Genomic DNA, 24583 nt, shown 5'->3' on the forward strand with positions numbered 1-24583 from the left:
AAACCTCCACATCACAGAGAAACCAAACCCACCAGAATATAGTCAGTGAGCTGAGATTTTACTGAGGGGAATTTAATACCACCGAGTTATTTACAATCCAGAGAGGAGCCTTCCCATGTCTAAAGCCGTTTTCTCCAGGGACGACAAAGGTGGGCTTCATTTCGGTCAGGCAGGAGAGGGTCAGGGGCTCCCACTGGATCTTGGCGGCAGACCACCCCTGAATCCTGGGAAGGGGCTGGTTTTTCCAGTCATCTGCAAGGGAAAGCAGACACAGGGGAAAAGTGACGGAGCCATCTCTGTTTACAGGCAGGTCCTCCACTTAAGACCACAGTGGAGCCCGGAATCTATGCTGCTGAGACATTTACTGCCCTCACGGAGTGAGGAGGCGGAGGGCATTTTCCAGGAGGGAAGGGATGCATTGCAGAGGAATAAGAGGCAACTTAGCCCGGATCTTATGTGTGAGAGAAAGAGGGTGAAGATAGACCCTGCCTAACAGTTCCCAGAGAATATTGTAGATTCAGATCGCACGGTCTTCCTTTTGGCAAGATTCCGTCTAGAGGTGTGGAACAAGACAGGCAATCCTGGACTCACAACCATGACAGGGCCCCAAATTTCTGTGGCTAAGCGAGACAATTATGAAGTGAGTTCTCCCCCCCTTCTCCCACCCCTTTCTTGCCACAATTTGTTAAGTGAATCGCTGCAATTGTTAACCTGGCTTCCCCCATTGACTTTGCTCGTCAGAAGGTCGCAAAAGGGGATCACGTGATCCCTGGACGCTGTGCAACTGTCGTAAATATGAGCCCATTGCCAAGCCTCTGGATTTTGATCATGTGATCCTGGGGATGCTACAACGGTCGCAAGTGTGAAAAACAGCCACTTTTTTTCAGTGCCGTTGTAATTTTGAGTGGTCACTAAATGAAGTGTTGTAAGGAGAGGACTACCTGTATCGGCAAGATTAAAGCCAATATTTAGGATTTGTTGCCACGGCCCATTCCCCCGCCCCAACAAGTCCCTGTTCCTATAGCCCAGGAGTCTACAAACCTGGCCCTTTTATGATTTGTGGACTTCAACTCCCAGAATTCCTCAGCCAGCCAGTTGAAATCCCCAAGTCATAAAAGGGCCAGGTATGAAGACCCCTGCTATAGCCATTAAGAGGCCACATCTTACCTAATCTGGAATGAAGGTGCAACTGGGGATACAACCTTTGCAAACGCCTCTCGGCGTAATTTTTGGAAAAACGGGCTTCGCCTTTGAAATCCTTCTTGTTGGTAAACCTGCTTCAAAGAAGAGATACGTTTGTTGAAAATGGGGCAATCTCTTTTTGCACGATCAACAATCCCAATTTGGGCCACCGAGCTGAGTCAGGCGGCTAACAAAAGATTTGCTAAAAAGGATTTTTTTAAAAATAAAAAATAAATAAATCTCCATATCTCGAATTTCTGCCCAGAAAAAGCACTTGTGGAGATGAAGCAGCTCCTTCTCAGGAATAACGATGGGGAACGTATTGAAAAGAGAAGGAAAAATTAAGAATTTCCCAGAGTAAATGTCTATGGAGTTTCTCAGCCATCCAGATCATGGTGGTCTCAAAGATGTTTGTTTTTTTTCTCCCCCAAAAGGCACCTGGACTTTGTTCTTCCTTGAAGATGTTTCGCTTCTCGTCCAAGAAGCTTCTTTGGTTCTGACCGAATGGTGGAAGATGGAAGGATTTATAATCCTTGCAGTCATCAGGTTGTTGGTACTCTTCCCGAGAGTCGTTGAGGCCACTTGGAGGTTTTTCTGTGCACTTGAGGTCACCCGAACAGTGCAAATGGGTGACTCTTTCTGTGCGCTCGGGGTCACCAAACAGCCTTCTTGGAAATGCTGAAAGGACTATGTCCCCCGACGGGAGAAAAACTGGATGGCGGAGAGAGCGACCGCCCCGCACGTCTGCCGGCACCGCGGTCGCAAACCAGAAGCCCGGTCTTAATGTAGAAAGCTGTTCAGTCTTAATGTAGATGGCCTCTTTGACCCCTCCTTCAAATCACTGGTCCTCTCTGCCCAGAATGTGGACTTTGCCGTCTTCAAAAGAGAGCACGGATAAACCTCCAAGCGGGCTCAATAACTCTCAGGAAGAGTACTAACGACCAGATGACTTTGCTTGTCAGGAGGTAGCAAAAGGGGGATCCCATGCATAAATAAATATGAGTCAGTCGCCAAGCATCTGAATTTTGATCCTGTGACCCCGGGGATGCTTACAACGGGTCGTAAGTGTGAAACTAGGGTGCTGTTGTTGTTAGCTGCGAAGTCGTGTCCGACCCATCGCGACCCTATGGACAACATTCCTCCAGGCCTTCCTGTCCTCTACCATCTTCTGGAGTCCATTTAAGCTCACGCCTACTGCTTCAGTGACTCCATCCAGCCACCTCATTCTCTGTCGTCCCCTTCTTCTATTGCCCTCGATCTTTCCCAGCATTAGGCTCTTCTCCAGTGAGTCCTTCCTTCTCATTAGGTGGCCAAAGTACTTGAGTTTTAGCTTCAGGATCTGGCCTTCTAAAGAGCAGTCAGGATTGATCTCCTCTAGGACTGACCGGTTTGATCGCCTTGCGGTCCAAGGGACTCGCAGGAGTCTTCTCCAGCACCACAGTTCAAAGGCCTCAATTCTTTGGCGCTCAGCCTTTCTTATGGTCCAACTTTCACTGCCATACGTTGCAACTGGGAAGACCATAGCCTTGACTATACGCACTTTTGTTGACAGGGTGATGTCTCTGCTTTTTAGTGTGCTGTCTAGATTTGCCATGGCTTTCCTCCCTAGGAGCAAGCGTCTTTTAATTTCTTGGCTACAGTCCCCATCTGCAGTGATCTTGGAGCCCAGGAAAATAAAATCTGTCACTACCTCCATTTCTTCCCCATCTATTTGCCAGGAATTGAGAGGGCCAGATGCCATGATCTTGGTTTTCTTAATGTTAAGTTTCAACCCAAGTTTTGCACTCTCCTTCTTCACCTGCAACAAGAGGCTCTTTAGTTCTTCTTCACTTTCTGCCATTAGAGTGGTATCATCTGCGTATCTTAGGTAACTAGGGTGCTAAGTCCCCTTAGCGGGGACTTAGCGGGGGATTCTTCACGTCTCTCCTACTGACTCTTCGAAGTTGCAAGGGCCCTGGAAAAAAAAGGGAACTAGGGTGCTAAGTCCCCTTTTTTCCAGGGCCCTTGCAACTTCGAAGAGTCAGTAGGAGAGACGTGAAGAATCCCCCGCTGTCACTCCTGATTCGGGGCCCCACATCTCTAAAGCTACTTTAACAGGGAAGAAAAAAAAACCCATGATGCACAGCCTGCAGGAGTCGGTACCTGAGTTGGGTAGGGATTTTCAGCTTTTTGGCTTCCATCCTTGGGGCTTCCTTGGACGAGCCCCCCAACGGGGGTAAGCCGCGTGGGGTTTGATCCCGGAAGCTCTGCAGGAAAGGCTGGGTGGGAAAGGAAGACCGTCAGTGCCCTCATGAAGTTGGGGCCCCTTGGATACAACCAGTCCTCAACCTACGACCATTACCGAGCCCGGAATTACGGTCAAGTTGTGTTGGTCGTTAAGCGGGTCACCCTGTGGCGGTGCCCAGTTCTTACCACCTTCTGTATAGCATGCTAGCCTAGGGAGAACCCCAAACTGGTTTTTGTTCATCCAATTTTAGGATTAAAACAGGGGGTTGGCCTAGATGGCCTCTGAGGTCCCTTCCAGTCCTGCTATTGTGTTATTCTGATTAAGTAAAGCAAAGGATACAGCCACTCTCTGGATTCCCTCCTTTTAAATGTGATAGGACAATTTTTCCTTCCTTCCTTCCTTCCTTCCTTCCTTCCTTCCTTCTTTCCTTCCTTTTTTCTTTCTTTTTCTATTTTCCTTCCTACCTACCTACTCACCTACTTACCTATCTTCCCTTCCTTCTCTCCTTCCTTCTCTCCTTCCTTCCTTCCTTCCTTCCTTCCTTCCTTCCTTCCTTCCTTCCTTCCTTCTTCTCTTTTTTCTTTTCCTTTCTTCTCCTTTCTTCCTACCTACCTACCTACTTACCCACCTACTTACCTATCTTCCTTCCTTCCTTTTCCTTCCTTCCTTCTTTTCTTTCTTTTTCTATTTTCCTTTCTCCTGCTCCTTCCTTCCTTCCTTCCTTCCTTCCTTCCTTCCTTCCTCCCTCCCTCCCTCCCTCCCTCCCTCCCTCATCTCATTCCTTCAATTCATTCGTCCGTCCGTTCTTTTTTCCGTTGGGCGAAAGGGAAGTTTCCCCCTTACCCTCTTGGACCAGTCTTCCGGGAAGTACTGGAAAGGGGTGGCCAGGTGCTTGCCGGAGACCAGCAGGGGAAACGGGCTGTTGGTGACGATCAGTGCCGTCTTGTCCTGGTTGAACTCCGAGGACCTGAGCATGATGGCTGTGTCCCTCCGGTGCTGCTCCAGCCGCTCTTCAAAATCCGCATCGGTCGGAGGGATGAAATATTGGGTCTGGCCAGGGGCAGAAAACGTCCAGTTGCACGCAAAGTGGGGTGCCGTGAAAAAGTTCGAACCCTCTCACCCCCTTTCCCCAAAGCTCAATGAGGGCATGGTGGTGGTGGTCCTATATTCTCCCCCCACCTCCCCAAAATTTCCATTTCTCTCCTCCTCTGATTCTACCCCATTCCTCCTGTTGTTTTTTTAAATGTTTTATTATTATTATTGTTATGTTTAAAAAATTCCACTTCTACATTGAACAGTGTGCTGTCTAGGTGTACAAGTATTAAAACATAATAAACATTTTTTTTTATTTTAATCCCATTTATATCCCGCCCTTCTCCGAAGACTCAGGGCGGCTTACAATCTAAGCACAAATTAATGTGCTTAGCAATAATATTCATTAATAATCATTAATATTATCGCAGTAAAATCAAGGACTAGGAAATAGCAATCAAAAGGTTACAAAGAGCAGGACACCCACACACCCCCACTGGCATTAGTTACCTAACAATCGGAGTATTTACTAATCCATTATAAATCTTGCTCGCATCATCCACCTGTTCTCGGATTTCCAACTTTCTAGCCCGTTTTGATCGGCTAACCATTGATAAAATAAGTCCCGTGTCATATCATATTCCGTTTCTTCTTTTTCCTGAATTTTGAACCTTAACCCAGGGCTTTTCAACCAGTGGTACGGGTACCACCTGTGGTACCTTGGCACCTGGCAGGTGGTACGCGACCATCCTAGGAAAGTGGCAGCGGGGGAGGGGAATGAGCTGAACCGGCGGCAGCACCGCACAAGCCTGAGCGAGAGACGGCTGGAGCTGCAGGGCTGTCGGGGCTCAGCGGAAGCGCCAGGATCGGCGCCAGGATCCAGCTGGAGCTCGGCGCTGATCCTGGCGCTTCCGCTGAGCCCAGAAGACGCACAGATCAGCTGGAATGTTGCAGCATCTCCGGGGTCTTGTGATTTACATTCAGATGCTTGGCAACCGATTCAGATTTATGACGGTCACAGTGTCCCAGGGTCATGTGAAGTGACCAAAACTTGCTGCCACCACCCAGCAGACGGGGGGGGGGAATAAAAACCAAACACCCCCACACCCCACCCCCCCGCTGCCAATCCTCGACAGAAATGCTCACAACAACGAAAACCTCGGACAGGAGGAAGAGCGCCGCCGGGCGGGCGGGCAGCTGTCTTGCTCGGCTGTGGCTTGGGGGGGGCACTTTTTTCAGGGCCATTGTAACTCCGAACAGTCACTAAGCGAACTGTTGTAAGTCGAGGACTACCTGTATTTCATCACTTTTTTTCCTTTTTTGGGGGGGGGGGTGTGGCATCAAGTTTTTGACACCTTGCTGGGCGACTGGTGGTACTCGGATGTTGCCATATCCTAAAAAGTGGTAGAATGGGTGAAAAGGTTGAAAAGCCTTCGCCTTAACCTATCTGTTTCTGCGCATTCCAGTAATTTTTAAAAAACTTCTATTCTGCTCTGTAGGAGTTTCTTCATTTTCCCCCCCAAAAATGGGCATATACTATCCTAGCTACCCCATCCCTTAACCTGGTCCTTAAACCTCAGTTATCCCATTTCCCTCGTGTGGAAAGAAACCTGGACATCTTGTCCCTTTCTGGGTGATCTCCAGGGATTCCCTTCTTGTTCCTCCAGCTCTGTAGACTGGACTAAATCGCTTCACCAATCAGCTCGCTTGGCCTTGACACAGCCATTGTGAGGTGCCACCTGGGCGCAGCTCACAAGGCACCTCACACCACTGAAGAAGCTTCTTGGAAGAGAAGCCAAAGGTTTTCAAGAAGAAGAAAAACTGAGGCACTCCAGTTGCCTTTTGGAAAAAGCACCTTTGGGCACTTCCCCACACGAACTTTGTATAAACGCAGGAGCTGGAGAGGAATTTTGAGGAACGTCAAGTCTCTGTGAAAGAGGATCGAGTTGGGACAGACATTGTCTAACCAGTGTTTCTCAGCCTTGGCAACATGAAGATGGGTGGACTTCAACTCCCAGAATTCCCCAGCTGTCTCAAGAACTTGAAGATGGGTGGACTTTAACTCCCAGAATTCCCCAGCTATCTCAAGAACTTGATGATGGGTGGATTTTAACTCCCAGAATCCCCCAGCTGTCTCAAGAACCTGAAGATGGATGGACTTCAAGTCCCAGAATTCACCAGCTGTCTCAAGAACTCGAAGATGGGTGGATTTTAACTCCCAGAATCCCCCAGCTGTCTCAAGAACCTGAAGACCGGTGGACTTCAACTCCCAGATTTCTACAGCTATCTCAAGAATGTGAAGACGGGTGGACTTCAACTCCCAAAATTCCCCCGCTGTCTCAACCATTTGAAGGCTGGTTGACGTCAGCTCCCAGAATTCCCTAGCTTTCTCAAGAACGTGAAGATGGGTGGATTTTAACTCCCAGAATCCCCCAGCTGTCTCAAGAACCTGAAGACCGGTGCACTTCAACTCCCAGATTTCTACAGCTATCTCAAGAATGTGAAGATGGGTGGACTTCAACTCCCAAAATTCCCCCGCTGTCTCAACCATTTGAAGGCTGGTTGATGTCAGCTCCCAGAATTCCCTAGCTTTCTCAAGAATGTGAAGATGGGTGGATTTTAACTCCCAGAATCCCCCAGCTGTCTCAAGAACCTGAAGACCAGTGGACTTCAAACTCCCAGAATTCCCCAGCTCTCTCAACAATTTGAAAACGAGTGGACTTTCAACTTCCCAGAATTCCCCAGCTCAAACTCCATTAGCTCAGACTCCAACAACTTCACAGCCATCTCAGCAACTTTAAGACCTGTAGACTTTGTCTCCTAGAATTCCCCAGCCAGTGCTGGCTGGGGAATTCTGGGAGTCGAAGTTCCACAGGTCTTGAAGTTCCCCTTGTCGACAAAGACTGACCTAACCAAAGTTAGTTTCCGGAAAGGACATTTTCTGACAGTGTTGAACTTCCCTCTTGCGAATGACCCATGCTTTACGAGTATTGGCTGGACTTGTACTGTGCAATGCGTCTGATAAATTAAACCTTTTCCTTCTTTCGCTTAAAAAAAACCCAAAACATTATTTACCAGATTCGGATGGGGAGAGAAATGCAGCTCGTGCATCAAAAAGAAACTGCTCATCGTGCACAAAATTGACCTGAAAGTAAAATAAATCTTGTAAATATTTTTTTTCCCCCTCCTTAGACAAGGTTTCAAATTCTGACGCACCCAGTTCTTTTCTCAGATGGCGGGAAAGTCTATTTTTCTTTTTAATGAGCAGAAGGGTTGGAATATTTTGGTACACGGGTGATGTTTGGGAGATTCCTAGAAACAATTTCAAAAAAAAAATTCCAGTACTCAGAAAAATGCAGCTAGTCCTCAGTTTTCGGGCCACAGCCGAGCCCAAAGTTTATATTGCTAAGGGGGAAATTTGTCGAGCGGGTTTTGTCCCGTTTTACGGCTTTTCTTGCCTCGGTTGTTAAGTGAGTCCCTGCAGTTGTTAAACCAATAACACGGTTGTTAAAGTGAATCGGGCCTCCCCCGTTGACTTTGCTCTTCAGAAGAGTCACAAAAGGGGGAATCACGTGACCCCGGGACGCTGTGACCGTCATAAGTATGAGTCAGTGGTCAGGCATCCAAATGGGGGCCACGTCACTATGGAGAAGCTGCAACGGTCATAAGTGTGAAAAACGGTCACAGGTCCCTTTTTTTTTCCAGTGCCGTTTGTCCAAAATGCCCTAGGGGTTTCCCTGTTTGAGCAGCGGGTTGGTCTAGATGACCTCCAAAGGTCCCTTCCAACTCTGTTTTTGCAATTGTCATTTGTGGAATGTTGTCTTGGAGCGATATTTTCTGCCGTTCAGTTCTCATGTGTCATTCATGCCTTTCATTCTTTGACCCCTTGCTTTCACGTGTCATTAATGACATATTCGCCTCTACTGGATGTATGTGGGCGCTTCATCACTGGAGATTTTTAAGAAGAGGCTATACAGTCACTTCTCTGAAATGGTTTATAGGACATTCTCCTGCTTGATTCTATTCTATTCTGTCCTGTTCTGTTCTATATTTTCTATTCTGTTCTATTCTATTATCAATAAAGATTCTATTCTATTTTCCTTTTATTCTATTCTATTCTACTCTGTTCTATTCTATATTTTCTATTCTAGTCTATTCTATCATCAATAAAGATTCTATTCTATTCTGTTACGTTCTATTCTGTTCTATATTTTCTATTCTATTCTATTCTATTCTATTCTATTCTATTCTATTCTATTCTATTCTATTCTATTCTATTCTATTCTATTCTATTCCATTCCATTCCACTCCACTCCACTCCATTCTATTCTATTCTATTTCATATTTTCTATTCTATTCTATTCTATTCTAAATATTCTATTCTATTCTATTCTGTTCTATTTCATATTTTATATGCTACTATATATATACTATATATATACTATATATATACTATATATACTATACGCTACTCTAATTCTATTCTATTCTATTCTATTCTATTCTATTCTATTCTATTCTATTCTATTCTATTCTATTCTATTCTATTCTATTCTATTCTGTTCTATTCTATTCTATTTCATATTTTCTATTCTATTCTATTCTATTCTATTCTATTCTATTCTATTTCATATTTTCTATTCTATTCTATTCTATTCTATTCTATTTCATATATTCTATTCTATTCTATTCTATTCTATTCTATTCTATTCTATTCTATTCTATTCTATTCTATTCCATTTCATATTTTCCTTCTATTCTATTCTATTCTATTCTATTCTATTCTATTCTGTTCTGTTCTGTTCTGTTCTATTCTGTTCTATTGTATTCTATTCTATTCTATTCTATTCTATTCTATTCTATTCTATTCTATTCTATTCTATTCTATTCTATTCTATTCTATTCTATTCTATTCTATTCTATTCTATTCTATTTGATTCGATTCTAATTCTATATTCATCATTTGTTTCTGTACCCTATAAAAACACTCCATCCCCTTTAACAAACACTTTTTGCTTGGCCTAAATTACTTGGCAATTCATAGGCACAGCTGGGCCAGGAAACCGCTTGTCAAAGCTAAAAGTGCCTCTCTCTTTCCCTCAAATTCAAGGGTCACTTTCTTATCAGCTCCCGGCCAAACTCCGGATGTCAAACCTTAACCTCAAAATCGAAGGAGCTGACTAACCCAGCTTGCACGAAAGCTGTGCCAACTCAGCCGGATGTTGCAGATCAAACAGAAGCACCTGCAACAGGGGCAAAGTTCACCTGGACAGGTAAAGAACTTAAGTCTCACCGGCTGGGGAAGGAGCAGAGAAGTTCTGGAGAACGTGTCCTACAGGATGTCCCCAAGGTTTGAGAGGGCCTGGAGAACTAGGGGGAATCCGCCGGCATCTCGAACAGCGACCCAAGGTCCTTCCTTGGTCGACATGAGGTGTGACCCACAAACCCCACCCCACCCCCACCCCCACCCCACAATTCCTGTCTATTTGGGGAAGGGGGTTTCCGAGTCAGCCATATCTGAATTGAGTTGGCGACAGTGACAGTTGGGACTGTTACAGGAAGAGTTGCAAAGTTCCACGTATGGAACCGCTTCCTTCCGCTCTGTGATTAGAACACAGATTCACAGGAAGGACAATGAGGACCAGTCCAACTTTTGCGCTAGGCCAGGAGACCGATTCGAACCCCCGTGAGAGGCGGCTTGCTATTAAAGGAATAATAAGAGTTGAAAGGGACCTTAAAAATCTCCTAGTCCAGGCCAAAGACCCTCAACCGTTCCAGACCAAGGGCTGTCCAGTCTCTTCTTGAAAACCTCCAGCGTTGGAGCCCCCACAACTTCTGGTGGCAGGTTGTTCCACTGGTTAATTGTTCTCACTGTCGGGGCCCAACAAGAAGAACGGTTGGATATGGCTAGTCTATGGCTGTCAGCACGGCAGGAGGCGCGGGGCTGGACCGCATTTGGCGGGAAAGCCTGGTTTAAACAAGTTTGACAGCCCCGGGCTATAGCCAGACCTGGTGGGAAGCCAGGGTTTAAAACGATTGGCTACCTGCGCTGGCGGGAAGCCCAGGTTTGAATCTATCGGTTGGCATTCACCTGGGCAGGTATAAAAGCACGCCAGGTTAAACCCCTTGTTAAGCTAGCGAATCCTGACTCCAATAAAGAATCCTTCCGACAACCTGAGTGTTCCTCTTTGTGACCACACGATCTTACAGGCTAGTCTAATGAAAAGAAGGACTGGGGGGGGGGGGCCACGATAGCAGTCTTCCAGGATTTGAGGGGCTGTCACAAGGAAGATGGGGGGGGGTCAATCTCTTCTCCAAAGCGCCTGAAGGCAGGACAAGGAGCAACGGATGGGAACTGACCAAAGAGAGAAGCAACCTGGAATTAAGGAGAAACTTCCTGACAGTGAGGACAATTATCCGGTGGAACAGCCTGCCTCCAGAAATCCTGAGCGCTCCATCACTGGAGATTTTTAAGAAGAGGCTAGACAGTCACTTGTCTGAGATGGTATAGGTTGTCCTGCTCGAGGAGGGGGCTGGACTAGAAGACCTCCAAGGTCCCTTCCTGCTCTATTCTATTCTAATTATTCTCCCCAGCCCCTGAAGGCAGGACAAGAAGTAACAGACGGAAACTGACCAAGGAGAGAAGCAACCTAGAACTAAGGAGGAATTTCCTGAGAGTGAGGACAATTAGCCAGCGGAACGACTTGCCACCAGAAATTGTGGGTGCTCCATCAGGGGAGGTTTTCAAGAAGAGAGACTGGACAGCCGTTTGTCCGAAAAGGTATAGGGTTTCCTGCCTGAGCAGGGGGTTGGACTAGATGACCTCCAAGGTCCCTTCCAACTTTATTATTATTATTATTATTATTATTATTATTATTATTATTATTATTATTATTATTATTATTATTATTATTATTATTATTATTATTAAATGTGAGTCAGTTGCCAAGCGTCTGAATTGTGATCCCGTGACCGTGGGGGGATGGTTGCATTGGTCGTAAGTATGAAAACAGTCATACATAAGACACCTTTTTCAGTGCCATGGTCACTTTGTAATGCTCACTAAAGGAAGGGTTGTAAGTCTACTTTTAACTTGGATCAAGAACACATAAAAATCGCTCCCCCCCCCTATTTGAAAGATCATTCGCAAGAACGTTATATTATGGAGTGGAAAAAAATGGATTGATTATATCCAGAACAAATACGGGACTAAAAAGTTTCATTTAGCATTTGAATAAGTCTTCCTTTCTTTTTTCTTTTTTCCTTCTTTTTATATGTAATATTAGTATTGCTTGTAGTTATCTTATATGAGCCAGAGAGCGATAGATTTAAGAGTTTATTGTTGTTAGCATATGGATGTTTATGATTGTCCTTTGTTTTTATACCTTGTACTTAGCTCTGGGAAGTCGGGGGGGGAATGGGGGGGAGGGGTAGGGAGGGATAGGTAGGGGTGGGGGGAGGGGGGATTGTCAAAGATAAAATGTATTTTAAAACTTTTCAATAAAAAAAAATCGCTCCCCCCCAAATTCCCTGTTATCGGTTGGAATGCAAAAGATTCAGATGGGAAGAATGACCATTCTGGGGTTTGTTTATATATATATATATATATATATATATATATATATATATATATATATATATATATATATATATATATATATATATATATATATATATATATAAAGGTAAAGGTAAAGGTTCCCCCGCACATGCGTGCTAGTCGTTTCCGACTCTAGGGGCCGGTGCTCATCTCCGTTTCATAGCCGAAGAGCCAGCGCTTGTCCGAGGACGTCTCCGTGGTCACGTGGCCGGCATGACTAGACGCCAAAGGCGCACGGAACGCTGTTACCTTCCCACCGGAGCGGTCCCTATTTTTCTACTTGCATTTTTACGTGCTTTCGAACTGCTAGGTTGGCAGAAGCTGGGACGAGTAACAGGCGCTCACTCTGCTACGCGGCACTCGGGATTCGACCCGACAAACTGCCGACCTTCTGATTGACAAGCTCAGCGTCCTAACCCACTGAGCCACCGCATCCCTTATATATATATATATATATATATATATATATATATATATATATATATATATATATATATATATATATATATATATATATATATATATATATATATATATATATATATATATATATATATATATATATATATATATATATATATATATATATATAATTTACAAGCAGGATCTTTTGACAGATGGAGTAAAAAAAATTAAAAAAAATTGGGAAATCGTGAGAGAAACTCGAGTTGACACAACAGAGCTGTAGACGCTGCTCCATTTTTCTTGTCAGCTTTGACGGGATGCCGAGTGGGGATTCTCAGCTGAAGTTGGCGTATTTACAAAATTCAGATAAGAATTCCGTCTTGGCCTGGAATTACTGTTGACAGGAATTCTGTAAACCTCTCCTCTGACACTGTGTGTGTGTGTGTGTGTGTGTGTGTGTGTGTGTGTGTGTGTTTGTGTGTGTGTGTGTGTCAACCCAGAATAAACAGGACAATATTTGTCCTAGCAACCCTCTCAACGTTATTATTTGTACGTTGCTGTCGGAAGAGGACATTTTTCACATCTGCAGGCAAAAAAGCACAGCTGCTCATCAAACTGACTTTCCTGAGAATTTCCCCTGAAACGTTTATTCATCGTGGTTCTTGTTCCGTTCTCATCCTTCCCATTTAAAAAATTTGAACAGTGGTTCTTTGAAATATCTGCTATTTTTCTTCTTTCTTTTTTTTTTAATTTTACTGATGGAAGATGGTCTGAGTTAGGGAAGCTTTAGGTCAAGGGTCCCTAAGCCCTGGTCCGTGGACCAGTAGCGGGCCACGGCATCGCGGCAACCGGTACACACAAACAAGCCAAGCCCCATCTGCAACATGCAGGCATCACACAAAACGACACACCCTCCGTTCCGTGGAAAAACCTCTCTCCATGGAACTGGTCCCCGGGCCCCGAAAGGTTGGGGCTTTAGGTAACAATTTTAGGGAGAAATCCAATTGAGAGCTGCGTTCCAGCATGTCCTGTGATCCAAATTCAGACGTTTGGCAAATGACTCATGCTTATGACGGTCGCAGCATCCCGGGGTCCCGTGATCCACTTTTGCGACCTTCTGATAAGCAAACTCCAAGTGGGGGGGGAATCCGATTTGCTGACCAGCTGGGTGCCTAATTAATCGAGGGCGGTGATTCACATAATAACCTTGGCAAGAAAAGGTCGCAAAATAGGGCAAAACTCACTGAACAATTGTTTCACTTAGCAACAGAGCCCTTTGGGGGTTCTCTGAGCTTGGTGGTTTTCTTGCAGACGTTTCATAGCCTGACGAGGGAACAGCATCACCCGCGCTGGAAGAGAATGAAGAGGAGAAAAGAGAATGGAGAGGGAGGGAGGGAGGGAGAGAGGATGTGAGGTATGTAAGTGTAAGGGCTATTGCTAAGTCGGAAGGAAGGAAGGAAGGAAGGAAGGAAGGAAGGAAGGAAGGAAGGAAGGAAGGAAGGAAGGAAGGAAGGAAGGAAAAGAAAGAAAGAAAGAAAGAAAGAAAGAAAGAAAGAAAGAAAGAAAGAAAGAAAGAGAAAGAAAGAAAGAAAGAAAGAAAGAAAGAAAGAAAGAAAGAAAGAAAGAAAGAAAGAAAGAAAGAAAAAGATAGATAGATGAAGGGAAAGGGGAAAAAGGAAGGAAGGAAAGAAGGAAGGAAGGAAGGAAGGAAGGAAGGAAGGAAGAAGGGAAAGGGAAAAAAGGAAGGAAGGAAGGAAGGAAGGAAGGAAGGAAGGAAGGAAGAGAAAGAAAGAAAGAAAGAAAGAAAGAAATAGATAGATGAAGGGAAAGGGAAAAAAGGAAGGAAGGAAGGAAGGAAGGAAGGAAGGAAGGAAGGAAGGAAGGAAGAAGGCAAAGGGAAAAAAGGAAAAAAGGAAGGAAGGAAGGAAGGAAGGAAGGATGAAGGGAAAGCTGAAAAAAGGAAGGAAGGAAGAAGGGAAAGAGAAAAAAGGAAGGAAGGAAGGATGAAGGAAAAGGGAAGGAAGGAAGGAAGGAAAGAAGGAAGAAAGAAAGAAAAAGAAAAAAGAAAAAAGAAAGAAAGAAAGAAAGAAAGAAAGAAAGAAAGAAAGAAAGAAAGAAAGAAAGAAAGAAAGAAAGAAAGAAAGAAAGAAAGAAAAGATGAAGGGAAAGGGAAAAAAGAAGGAAGGAAGGAAGGAAGGAAGGAAGGAAGGAAGGAAGAAAGAAAGAAAGAAAGAAAGAAAGAAAGAAAGAAAGAAAGAAAGAAAGAAAGAAAGAAAGAAAGCAATAAAAAAAGAAAAGATGAAGGGAAAGGGAAAGGGAAAAAAGGAAGGAAGGAAGGAAGGAAGGAAGGAAGGAAAGGGAAAAAAGGAAGGAAGGAAGGAAGGATGAAGGGAAAGGGGAAAAAGAAAGAAAGAGATAAAAAAGAAAGAAAGAGAGAAAGAAAGAAAGAGAGAAAGAAAGAAAGAGAGAAAGAAAGAAAGAAAGAAAGAAAGAAAGAAAGAAAGAAAGAAAGAAAGAAAGAAAGAAAGAAAGAAAGAAAGAAAGAAAGAAAGAAAGAAAGAAAGAAAGAAAGAAAGAAAGAGCCGTCGGGGTGGCTTTCTTCCAGAGGTCTCATGACCCATTCTAGAAAGGGGCGGGGGGGGTGCTCCTCCATGTTTAGATACCATATGGTATACAAGAGATATACAAGAGTTTGCCTCTTTCCCTCCGGGGCAGTTCCTTGGATCAGGCTGTCCTTTTCCGCTCGACCCTTTCCTTGGGTCTTCAGGGCAATTAATAATCATAAGCTGAAAAGCAAACAAGCAAACCAACCAAGGCCAGAAGCCACCCATCCTCTCCAGCCAGCCAGCAGCACTCAGATAACCTCGTTCGTGTGAACGGGGCAAATTCCCCCTCCCGGCTCCCAGGAAGGCGACAGCACCCAGCTGGCTCGGAAGGGCAAACCGGGTCGCGAGCTCCGCCGCCGGGGAACCTTCCCTCCCGGTCCGGAGCTCGTCTGAAGCCAGGAGCGGGCGACCCTCCCTCGCCCCCTTTCGCGACCCCTCCCGGCTCCAGGGCGCAGCGGCCCCCGCCTTCCCCAACCTGGCGCCCGCTGCAAAGGCGGCGGCGGCGGCGCGGCTGGGCTTCCCTTTGCCTGCCCGTCCCCGAGCCAAGCGACCGGAGGAGGAATCGGGAGAGGCGCCGGCCCTCTGCCCATGCTCAGAGACCCGCTGCGCCTCTGCGCCGAGGAGGGATCCCCTCCCGCGCCTTCCTGCGCCCAATCCCCGCCCCGTCCCGCGGGCGCAAAGCGAAAGAGAAAGCGGAGCGCCGCCGCCGCCGCCGCCGCCTCCTGCTCCGCCGGGCCATGTTGCGCTGCGCTCCGCTGGGCAGAGCCGCTGCGCCCCATCCGGACCCCTTGGGCGCAGCCGGCTCTCCGCTACCCGGCCGGCGGCTGCTCCGGCTGCTTCTGCTCGGCCTGCTCCTGGACGGGGCCGCTGCCGCTGCCTCGGACCTCGGCATGGGTAAGTAAGTGGCTCTCCGGGGCGTGTGCAGAGGGCTGGCGCGTTCCCTCGAACCCGGGACCGGTCCGATCCACCCGCCGCCGCTTCCCTGCCAGCTGGCGGGCAAGAGCGGAGGAGCGGCCGGGTTGTTGGAGCTGACCCAGCTGGGCGTTTGACAACGTGCCGGGCGTTTGGACTATATGTCCCGGTTTCCTAACCTGGCCAGGGGTCTGGGAAGGTTGGTGTGCAATACCTGGAGATTCCAGGTAAGGAAAACAAGAGCTCCGGGACGGGTAGTTCTAGACTTAACCACCATTCAGTTAATGACCACAGTTACCGGCCCTGGGTGGGGGGAGGAAAAAAAAGGTGAGGTTTGCCAGGTCCTCAGACTTACAACCGTCGCTTCGCAGCTGCCCTGTATTTCCAGGCGGTCCCAGCGTGCCAGGTGTGTCAACGCTGCTAACCTGGCATCTTTTTTGCCTTGGCAACTGATGGAAACGTAGCCAGGTTTAAGAGTTAGATGACGCTGAGAGCGGGGGAGGGGGGCGACGTGAACCAGTGGCGTAGCGTGGGTTGTCAGCACCCGGGGCAAGGCAAGTAATTTGCGCCCCCCACTCCACAGTGGGCGGCGACCCGGCGGCTCGGATCAGATTCGCACAGCCAGCACTGCAGTGAGAGAGAGTGAGTGAGCCAGGCAGGGGCAGAGAGCTGCGAGTGGGAGCGCGCCCCCCCAGATGCTGCACCCAGTGCGGCCGGCCCCCCCTGCACCCCCCACGCTACACCACTGACGTGAACGAGAGTCTAGCTAGACATAACAACACTAAATTAAGTGTGAGAATCAAGGTTACTGAGTCCAGAGCAAATAAAGAATTGGCAGGTCACGAAGACCTGGAGAGGAAGCCCGCCCTTCCAGCTAATTGGGGAATGTGATTTATGACTGCCAATTGGAGGAGGGAATTCTGCTTTGAATGTGCCCAGGAGAGGGGAATTCAGTTTTTTGGCTTCGATTATAGAAGTGCCGATATTCTGCTACTGGAATGAAAGATCCTTGAAGGTAAACAATGCCTTGAAGTTCTTTTGAAGAGTTTCAGCTGTCGGAACCAGGACATCAAGCTCGTGTGATCGCCGTGGGTGGCCTTCCTGGCCAGACCCACTTAACGACTGTGTGGTTGCTTAACAACTGCTGCGAATTACTTTAATAACCATGGCCTCCCCCCCCAAAAAAATGTTGCAGCCTCCCCAGGGTCACATGACCAAAATCCAGAAGCCTGGCAACTGACTTGTACTTAGGACAGTTGCAATGTCCCGATTGTGTCTGTGTGTGTGTGTGTGTGTGTGTGTGACATGATCCCCTTTGGCGACCTTCCAACAAGCCAACTCAGTGGGGGGGAAGCTGGATTTGCTTAAGGACCGTGTGAGTAAATTAACTGCGGCAGTGATTCACTTAAGAACGGCGGCAAGAAAGGTTGTAAAGGGGGGCAAAACTGCCTCAACAAATGTTTTGGTTGGCGCGAGAAATTTTGGGGGGGGGTCCGTCGTGGTCGTAAGTTGAGGACTACTTGAAACTAAATGCCTGACAAAGGGGCGAGGTGGCTCAGTGGGTTAGGACGCTGAGCTTGTCGATCAGAAGGTCGGCAGTTTGGCGGGTCGAATCCCGAGTGCCGCGTAGCAGAGTGAGGGCCTGTTACTCGTCCCAGCTTCTGCCAACCTAGCAGTTCGAAAGCACGTAAAAATGCAAGTAGAAAAATAGGGACCACTACGGTGGGAAGGTAACAGCGTTCCGTGCGCCTTTGGCGTCTAGTCATGCCGGCCACATGACCACGGAGACATCCTCGGACAAGCGCTGGCTCTTCGGCTTTGAAACGGAGATGAGCACCGGCCCCTAGAGTCGGAAACGACTAGCACACATGTGCGGGGGAACCTTTACCTTTACCTTTACTATTCTTCCAGAGAGTCATTAAGGCCACTTGGAGGCTTACCTATGCCCTCAGGGTCAAATGGGTGTGGAGCCTTCTTGGAACTGCTGAAAGGACTGTGTTGTAAACAGAGAAAGGTGCTGTTGTATCTCTGCCCCTTTGTCGAGAGAGGGCTGTGTTAGATGTTTTGTGCCAGCCATGGCAGTTACCCAAAAGGGTCATCAGATGGAAGCAAAGAGGCTTCTTTGCTTCCACTGATGAGTCAGGGGTCCCAGACCCCTGCAGCCCCATTGGCGAGAGTGTTTTATGGTTAGGGAGGGGCTGAGACCCCCCATAAATACCTCTGCTCAGGGGCTGCTCTTTGTTCTCGTCTTTTCTTTCTCTCTTGCATGCATTCTCTCTCTATCATACAAGCATGGATGCCTCCATGCCATATAGCTCTTTCTATATAATCTATCGATGAATAAAACTTCATAATGACTGCATCTCTGCATCCTGCCTTTTTTACTTGGAAGCACCTTAACGATCCATCGATCTCTCGTGAGTTCATTTTACAGGCTGTTCATTATTTAACATAGATGGCCTCTTTGACACCCACTCCCCCTTTTCAATCCATTGGACGGCCCCGGGGTTTCAGGTGTTGGATCCCCTCCGTTACCTTTCCAGTTGCGTCCCCAGGTGCTGCCTCGGTTGCGATTTTCAGCTCTCTCCTCCCTCAGTGAACTCAGGGTTGCTTTCATCAGATCAATGGCCTTTTCCAGGATCCGCTCCTCCTCGCTGGCGTGCAGGGAACTCTCCATCTCTTGCCTCCATTCCGGTTGGTGGTTACTACGCCTCAGGGTCGTTTCTCCCGAAGCCTTTTCCCACTCACTTTTCCTTCCAACGCCCATCGACCACCGGGGTTTTCGGTCGTACTGCTCCACCGCTTCTTCCCCGGGGGAATATGCTGCTTCAGCTTCCCATTGTCTCTGGGATTCCATTTGGGGGGAAGACTCCCCCTCCATGGGGCTTCCCTCCTCTCTTGCTTCGTCGCCAGACATTGTATTTGTTGCAAAGTCCCCCGGTAAGGTTTTCCCTTCCAGGTTGACTCTTAAAGCAGATTCCGTCTACTGTCAGGACCCACCTCAATCCACATCTTAGGAAATAAGAACTCTTGGATGCAAGTTTAGTCCAAAAGGAAAATGTTTACTAGGATGGAATCGATTGTGGGAATACAAGACGGGATCTGACAAAAGTTACATTTCCATCCTATATAAACCATTCCCATTCCAGCCCCTCCCCTCATCCATTTGGTCAGGCTGTCGTCAGTTGCTAGGTGTCAGGTCCTTCCATGGGAAAGGGAACTCTCCTTGGTTTTATGGTTATTGCTTTCCTTTTCAGTTGTAAATGAAGATACAATCCAGACCTGTCTGTCCCCCTCCCTTCCCCCGTTAAAACATCCCCTGTTGTTTGAAAATCGCTTTAGTAACCATCCTCTCCCCCCCCCCTCGGAGAGATGGCAGAATCCCCAGAAATAGCACGTTGTTCTACCTATACAATTATGAAATGTGATATAAATGGATTCTGACAGATAGTACGGTGCTGGGCTTTTGCCTACATTTCCAAGAGTTACTAGAACATGTTTTTAAAACATTTTGGCTAATCTTGCAGGTGGTGAATGCCATCTAGAAAACATTTTATATAGATATTCTTGAGCTCCTTTGCAGCGGCACGAAGATGTTAATGATAGGCTGTTTTTTTGATCCAATTTTACACCCAGGTCCTTTTTTCCCCAACATGCTGCTCCCTAGCCAGATTTCTTTATCCTATCCAGGTCATTTTGTTCTTTTCTTCCCGAGATGCGTGATTTACACTCTTCCCTCTTAAATTTCCCTCTGTGTGTTTCCTCCCTCCGTTCTGGCCTAACCCTGTTTGAATTTTTTTCCGTTGTCTTCCCGAATATAAATCACTGCTCTGAAATTTGTGTCCGTTGCATGCTTGGCAAGCTTTCCCTCCTTGTTAGGAATCAAAGAATCTCGAACAAAAATAACAATATCTAGAATGGTGGGTGGTCTGGGTTTCCTTGTGACCTATTATACGTTTACACTTGGTAGCTATTTGTTGCACGGCAACAAGTGTGTCCTTTGTTCAGCGTTTTGGGATGGGAAGACATCCTTTGCTTTGCAAGTCCATCATCCTAAGGTGTGGGGTCCCTGGGGCGCTCTGGACTTGGTTGTTTTCTTGCAGACGTTTCGTGACCCAACTAGGGAACATCATCAGTTCCAGAAGGGAGTGGGGTTTGTGGAGGAGGAGGAGGAGGAGGAGGAGGAGGAGGAGGAGGAGGAGGAGGAGGAGGAGGAGGAGGACGACGACGACTCTGGGGTCCTTGGTGCTCTCTGAGCTGAGTTGTTTACTTGCAGACGTTTCGTGACCCAACTAGGTAACATCATCAGTTCCAGAAGGGAGTGGGGCTTGCGGAGGAGGAGGAGGAGGACGACGACGACGACTATGGGGTCCTTGGTGCTCTCTGAGCTGAGTTGTTTACTTGCAGATGTTTCGTGACCCAACTAGGGAACATCATCAGTTGTAGAAGGGGGGGGGATTTGTAGGGAGGAGGAGGAGGAGGAGAAGAGGATAACTCCCGTTGCCTGGAGGCGGTGAGGGTCTGGATGGGGAAGAACAGGCTTCGTCTAAATCCCGACAAGACCGAGTGGCTGTGCATACCGGCATCTTGGGTTGTCCACTCTATTCCATCTTTATCTATAGGGGGTGAGGTGTTACCCCCCGTAGATAGGGCTCGCAACTTGGGTGTCCTCCTTGACTCACAGCTCAGTTTAGAAGATCATGTAGGAGCTGTGACCAGGTTCGCCTGGTGCGCCAGTTGCGGCCCTATTTGGACCGAGATGCCCTACGCACAGTCACTCATGCGCTCGTGACCTCTCGGATAGACTACTGCAACGCTCTCTACATGGGGCTGCCCTTGAATACCACTCAGAGGCTCCAGCTGGTGCAGAATGCGGCCGCGCGGGTTGTGATGGGGGTCTCCCGATACTCCCATGTAACACCTCTGCTCCGCGAGCTGCATTGGCTTCCAATTGTCTTCCGGGTGAGATTCGAGGTGCTGGTGATGACCTATAAAGCCCTAAATGGCATGGGTCCGGGTTATTTACGGGAGTACCTTTTGCCGGGTTAACTTCCCATCGTCCTGTGCGCTCTGACAGAGAGGGCCTCCTCAGGGTGCCGTCGGTCAGGGAATGCCGACTGGCGGCCCCCAGGGGGAGGGCATTCTCTGTGGGCGCGCCTGCCCTCTGGAATCAGCTCCCTGTTGAGCTCTGGATGGCTCCCGACCTTCGCTCTTTCCGCCGCGACCTGAAGACTTGGCTATTTGAACTTGCTGGCCTGGACTGAGGGACTGGGATTTTAGATTTTTAAATTTTACATTTTACATTTTAGAACGTTTTTTTATTGTTTAGGGCTACTTGGTTTAATTTATTTAAATTTTTGTATATTATGTGTTGTATATAGTGTTTTAATTGCCCTGTACACCGCCCCGAGTCCTTCGGGAGAGGGGCGGTATATAAATCCAAATAATAAATAAATAAATAAAATAGCTGTGGGGTCCTTGGTGATCTCTGAGCTGGGTGGTTTTCTTGCAGAGGTTTCGTGACCTACTGGGGAACATCATAAGTGTCCGAATGGAGTGGGATTTACTCTCTGTTTATGTATAAGCCTGATGATGCTACCTAGTTGGGTCATGAAACGTCTTCAAGGGACCAACCAAACGTAGAGAGCACCAAGGACCCAACAATCGTGCTGCTCCTCCTCCTCCTAGACTGCCAATCAGTGGCAAAGGTTACCCCATGAACTGATTTCTTTCCCTTTTGTGGTTTCCCCCCCCCCAAACTGAGGCTGGATAATCATCTGTATTAGGGATGGTGTAGTCGCTTGTACAGAGGGCTGGACCTGATGACCTCTTAGTTCCCCTCCAATTCTATGATTCCTGAATGAAATACACCATGCACCTGGCCAATGCAAAGCCACAGCTTTCACCACAGGCCCTGCTCAATTTCATTTAGTGACCGCCACAGTACTGAAACAGGGACTTGTGACCAGTTCTCCCATTTAACGACCTTTGCAGCCATCCCCAGGATCACCTGATCAAAATTCAGACACTTGGCAACTGACTCAGATTTACGATGGTTGCCGTGTCCCGGGATGACAGGATCCCCTTTTGCGACCTTCTGAGAAGTCAGTTTCACTTAAGAACTGTAGCAAGGAAGGTCGTAAAGTGAGCCCAAACTCACAACACACACACACCCCGTTTCGCTTTGCAACAGAAATTTTGGGCTCAAATTGGGGTCTGTAAAATGAGGACCGTCTGTATTAAATGCCTGGCCGAGCTTCCTTTAAAAACTAATCCAGAGTTGAAAATATGTTACGGGCTTTGCTAATTATTGGCGGTTATCCTGAAAATTCAGACCATGCTCAGGAGCCCGAGATTAGAACATTAATTAATTCCTTTACATTTTCCCCACATTTTTCCAACCACCCGGATTCGACAAACTCTCGCCCAGCCCAAAATGTGGAAGATTGTAAGCAACTGGGCGAGAGTTTGTCGAATCCGGGTGGTTGGAAAAATGTGGGGAAAATGTAAAGGAATAAATCTTGCCAATGTTTGAGGGGCTGCCCCAGAGAAGGAAGGGGTCAGCCTCTTCTGCAAAGCCCCGGAAGGCAGGAGAAGAAGCAACGGATGGAAACTAACCAAGCAGAGAAGCAACCTGGAATTAAGGAGAAACTTCCTGACAGTGAGGACAATTAACCAGTGGAACAGCTTGCCTCCAGAAGTTGTGGGTGCTCAACCCCTGGAGGCTTTGAAGAAGAGATTGGATACCATTTGTCTGAAATGGTATAGGGTGGCGAACCTATGGCGCACGTGCCACCGGTGGCACGCAGAGCCCTTTCTCTGGGCACGCGTGCCATCGCCCCAGAGGGATGCGGGGTGGGGCTGTTCCCCTCCCCTTCTCCATGCCCGCTTGACTAGTGGGAGCTGGAGAGGGCAGGGAAGCCAAACACAAGTAGCGCTCTTGGTCTCTTTCTCTCTCCGCACCAGGAGCAGCGGGGAGAGCTGGGTGGGGAGAGGGCAACCTACAAAAGGAGCGGGTTTTGGCGGGAGAGAGCGAGCGAGCACGTGGGCTTTGGAAGCGATGGTGCAGTCGGGACAGTGAGCGAGCGGCGTGAGTTTGGAGAAAGGGCGAGCGAGCTAGTGAAGCAACTTATTTTTTTTTTTTATTTTTTATTTTAATTCCATTTATATCCCGCCCTTCTCCGAAGACTCAGGGCAGCTTACAAGCTTAGCAGTAGCCTTCATTCTATGTATATGCCTGCTTATTAGGGCTTTCACACACACCCCAAGCGGCATTATTACAAAGTCAGCTTAATTGCCCCCAACAATCTGGGTCCTCATTTTACCTACCTGGGAAGGATGGAAGGCTGAGTCAACCTTGAGCCTGGTGGGACTCGAACCTGCACTAATTGCAGGCAGCTGGGGTTACTTAAGGAGGCATTAGCCCACTGCTCCACCAAGGCTCTTTTTAAGTTAAGTTTGGACTTTGGAGAAAGGGCGAGCAGGGCAAGCGAGGAAAGTAGTAGTAGGCACGTGTTTGGACTTTGTAGAAAGGGCGAGCAGGGCGAGCGAGGAAAGAAGTAGTAGGCACGTGTTTGGACTTTGGGAAGGCGAGCGAGGGAAACAGCGGGAGTTTGGACTTTGGAGAAAAAGCGAGAGAAGGGTGAACGAGCGAAGCAGAAAGCGTTCGGAGAAAGGGGGTCCGCAAATGCCCTTCACACACCCGTGGACTCTGGGGGTGGGGATGCCACGAGCGGCACGAGAGTCCACCTTACTTGCGCTATGCTGCCCAGAAACCCAGCCTGGTTTCAGCAGGCAGCGGCACATTCTCCTCACCACACGGAGCGCCTGGCGTCCTGGGTGAAAGGGAAGCACTCAGAATGCGGTCAGCCTGCGTGGCAAAACAATCACCCGGGACGCCAGGCGCCAGGCAATCGCCGCCGCCTCTGCGCACGCCTAGGCAGTTTCGGCATGTCGCCGGTTCGCCTCGCCCGGCCCAGCCGCTCCGTGTGGTGAGGAGAATGTGCCGCTGCCTGCTGGGGTCTGGGCGGCGTAGCGCAGGTAACGTGGACTCTCATGCTGCTCGCGGCATTCCTCCCCCCCTTCCCCAAAGTCCACGGGTGTGTGAAGTGGGCGAGAGCCATTTGCTGATCTCCTTCAGGGGATGCCTGTTTTTTCTCCCTCCCTCATTACAAATATTTTCCCGCCACTTTGCTCTTAACGCTGTGCGGCTCTTCTCCAGCAATTTACAGTGGCCTTTCAAGCCACCGGCAGCCATCAGCCACGCTGGCAGCCTGTCCCCCTCGTCTTCTCCCTTGCTGGGCATGGAGGGAGGGAGGGAGGGAGGGACTGGACAGCCACTGGTCTGGAATGGTAGATGGTCTCCTGCTTGAGCAGGGGGGTTGGGCTAGAAGACCTCCAAGGGCCCTTCCAATCCTCTTATTCTCTGCCAACAGCGGTCCCTGCAGTTTACTTAGCAAGGTATTTAATTTATCCCTTCCTCCCTCCCTGCCTCCCTTCCTTCTTCTCTCATCATTTTTCCTTCCTTCTTCTTTCATTTTTCTCTTTCTCCTTCCTTCCTTTGTTCCTTCTGCCCCTTCCCATCTCTCTTCTTCCTTCCTTCCCCTCTCATCTTTTTTC

At 47.9% G+C, this 24583-nt stretch overlaps 1 protein-coding gene across 1 annotated transcript; it reads right to left on the reverse strand.

The window, feature by feature from the left end:
• Positions 1-58: 58 nt before the first annotated feature.
• Positions 59-24021, reverse strand: TSGA13 (testis specific 13; the record flags this gene model as incomplete). The annotated part of the gene is made up of 8 exons (XM_081330674.1): positions 59-252; positions 1168-1274; positions 3325-3440; positions 4253-4459; positions 7517-7586; positions 15258-16041; positions 23719-23799; positions 23898-24021. 8 exons carry the CDS (start codon positions 24019-24021, stop codon positions 59-61), a joined length of 1683 nt encoding a protein of 560 aa, XP_081186800.1.
• Positions 24022-24583: the final 562 nt, after the last annotated feature.

The sequence above is a fragment of the Vipera berus genome, assembly GCF_964194415.1.
Source record: "Vipera berus genome assembly, chromosome: 6".
NCBI lineage: Eukaryota > Metazoa > Chordata > Lepidosauria > Squamata > Viperidae > Vipera > Vipera berus.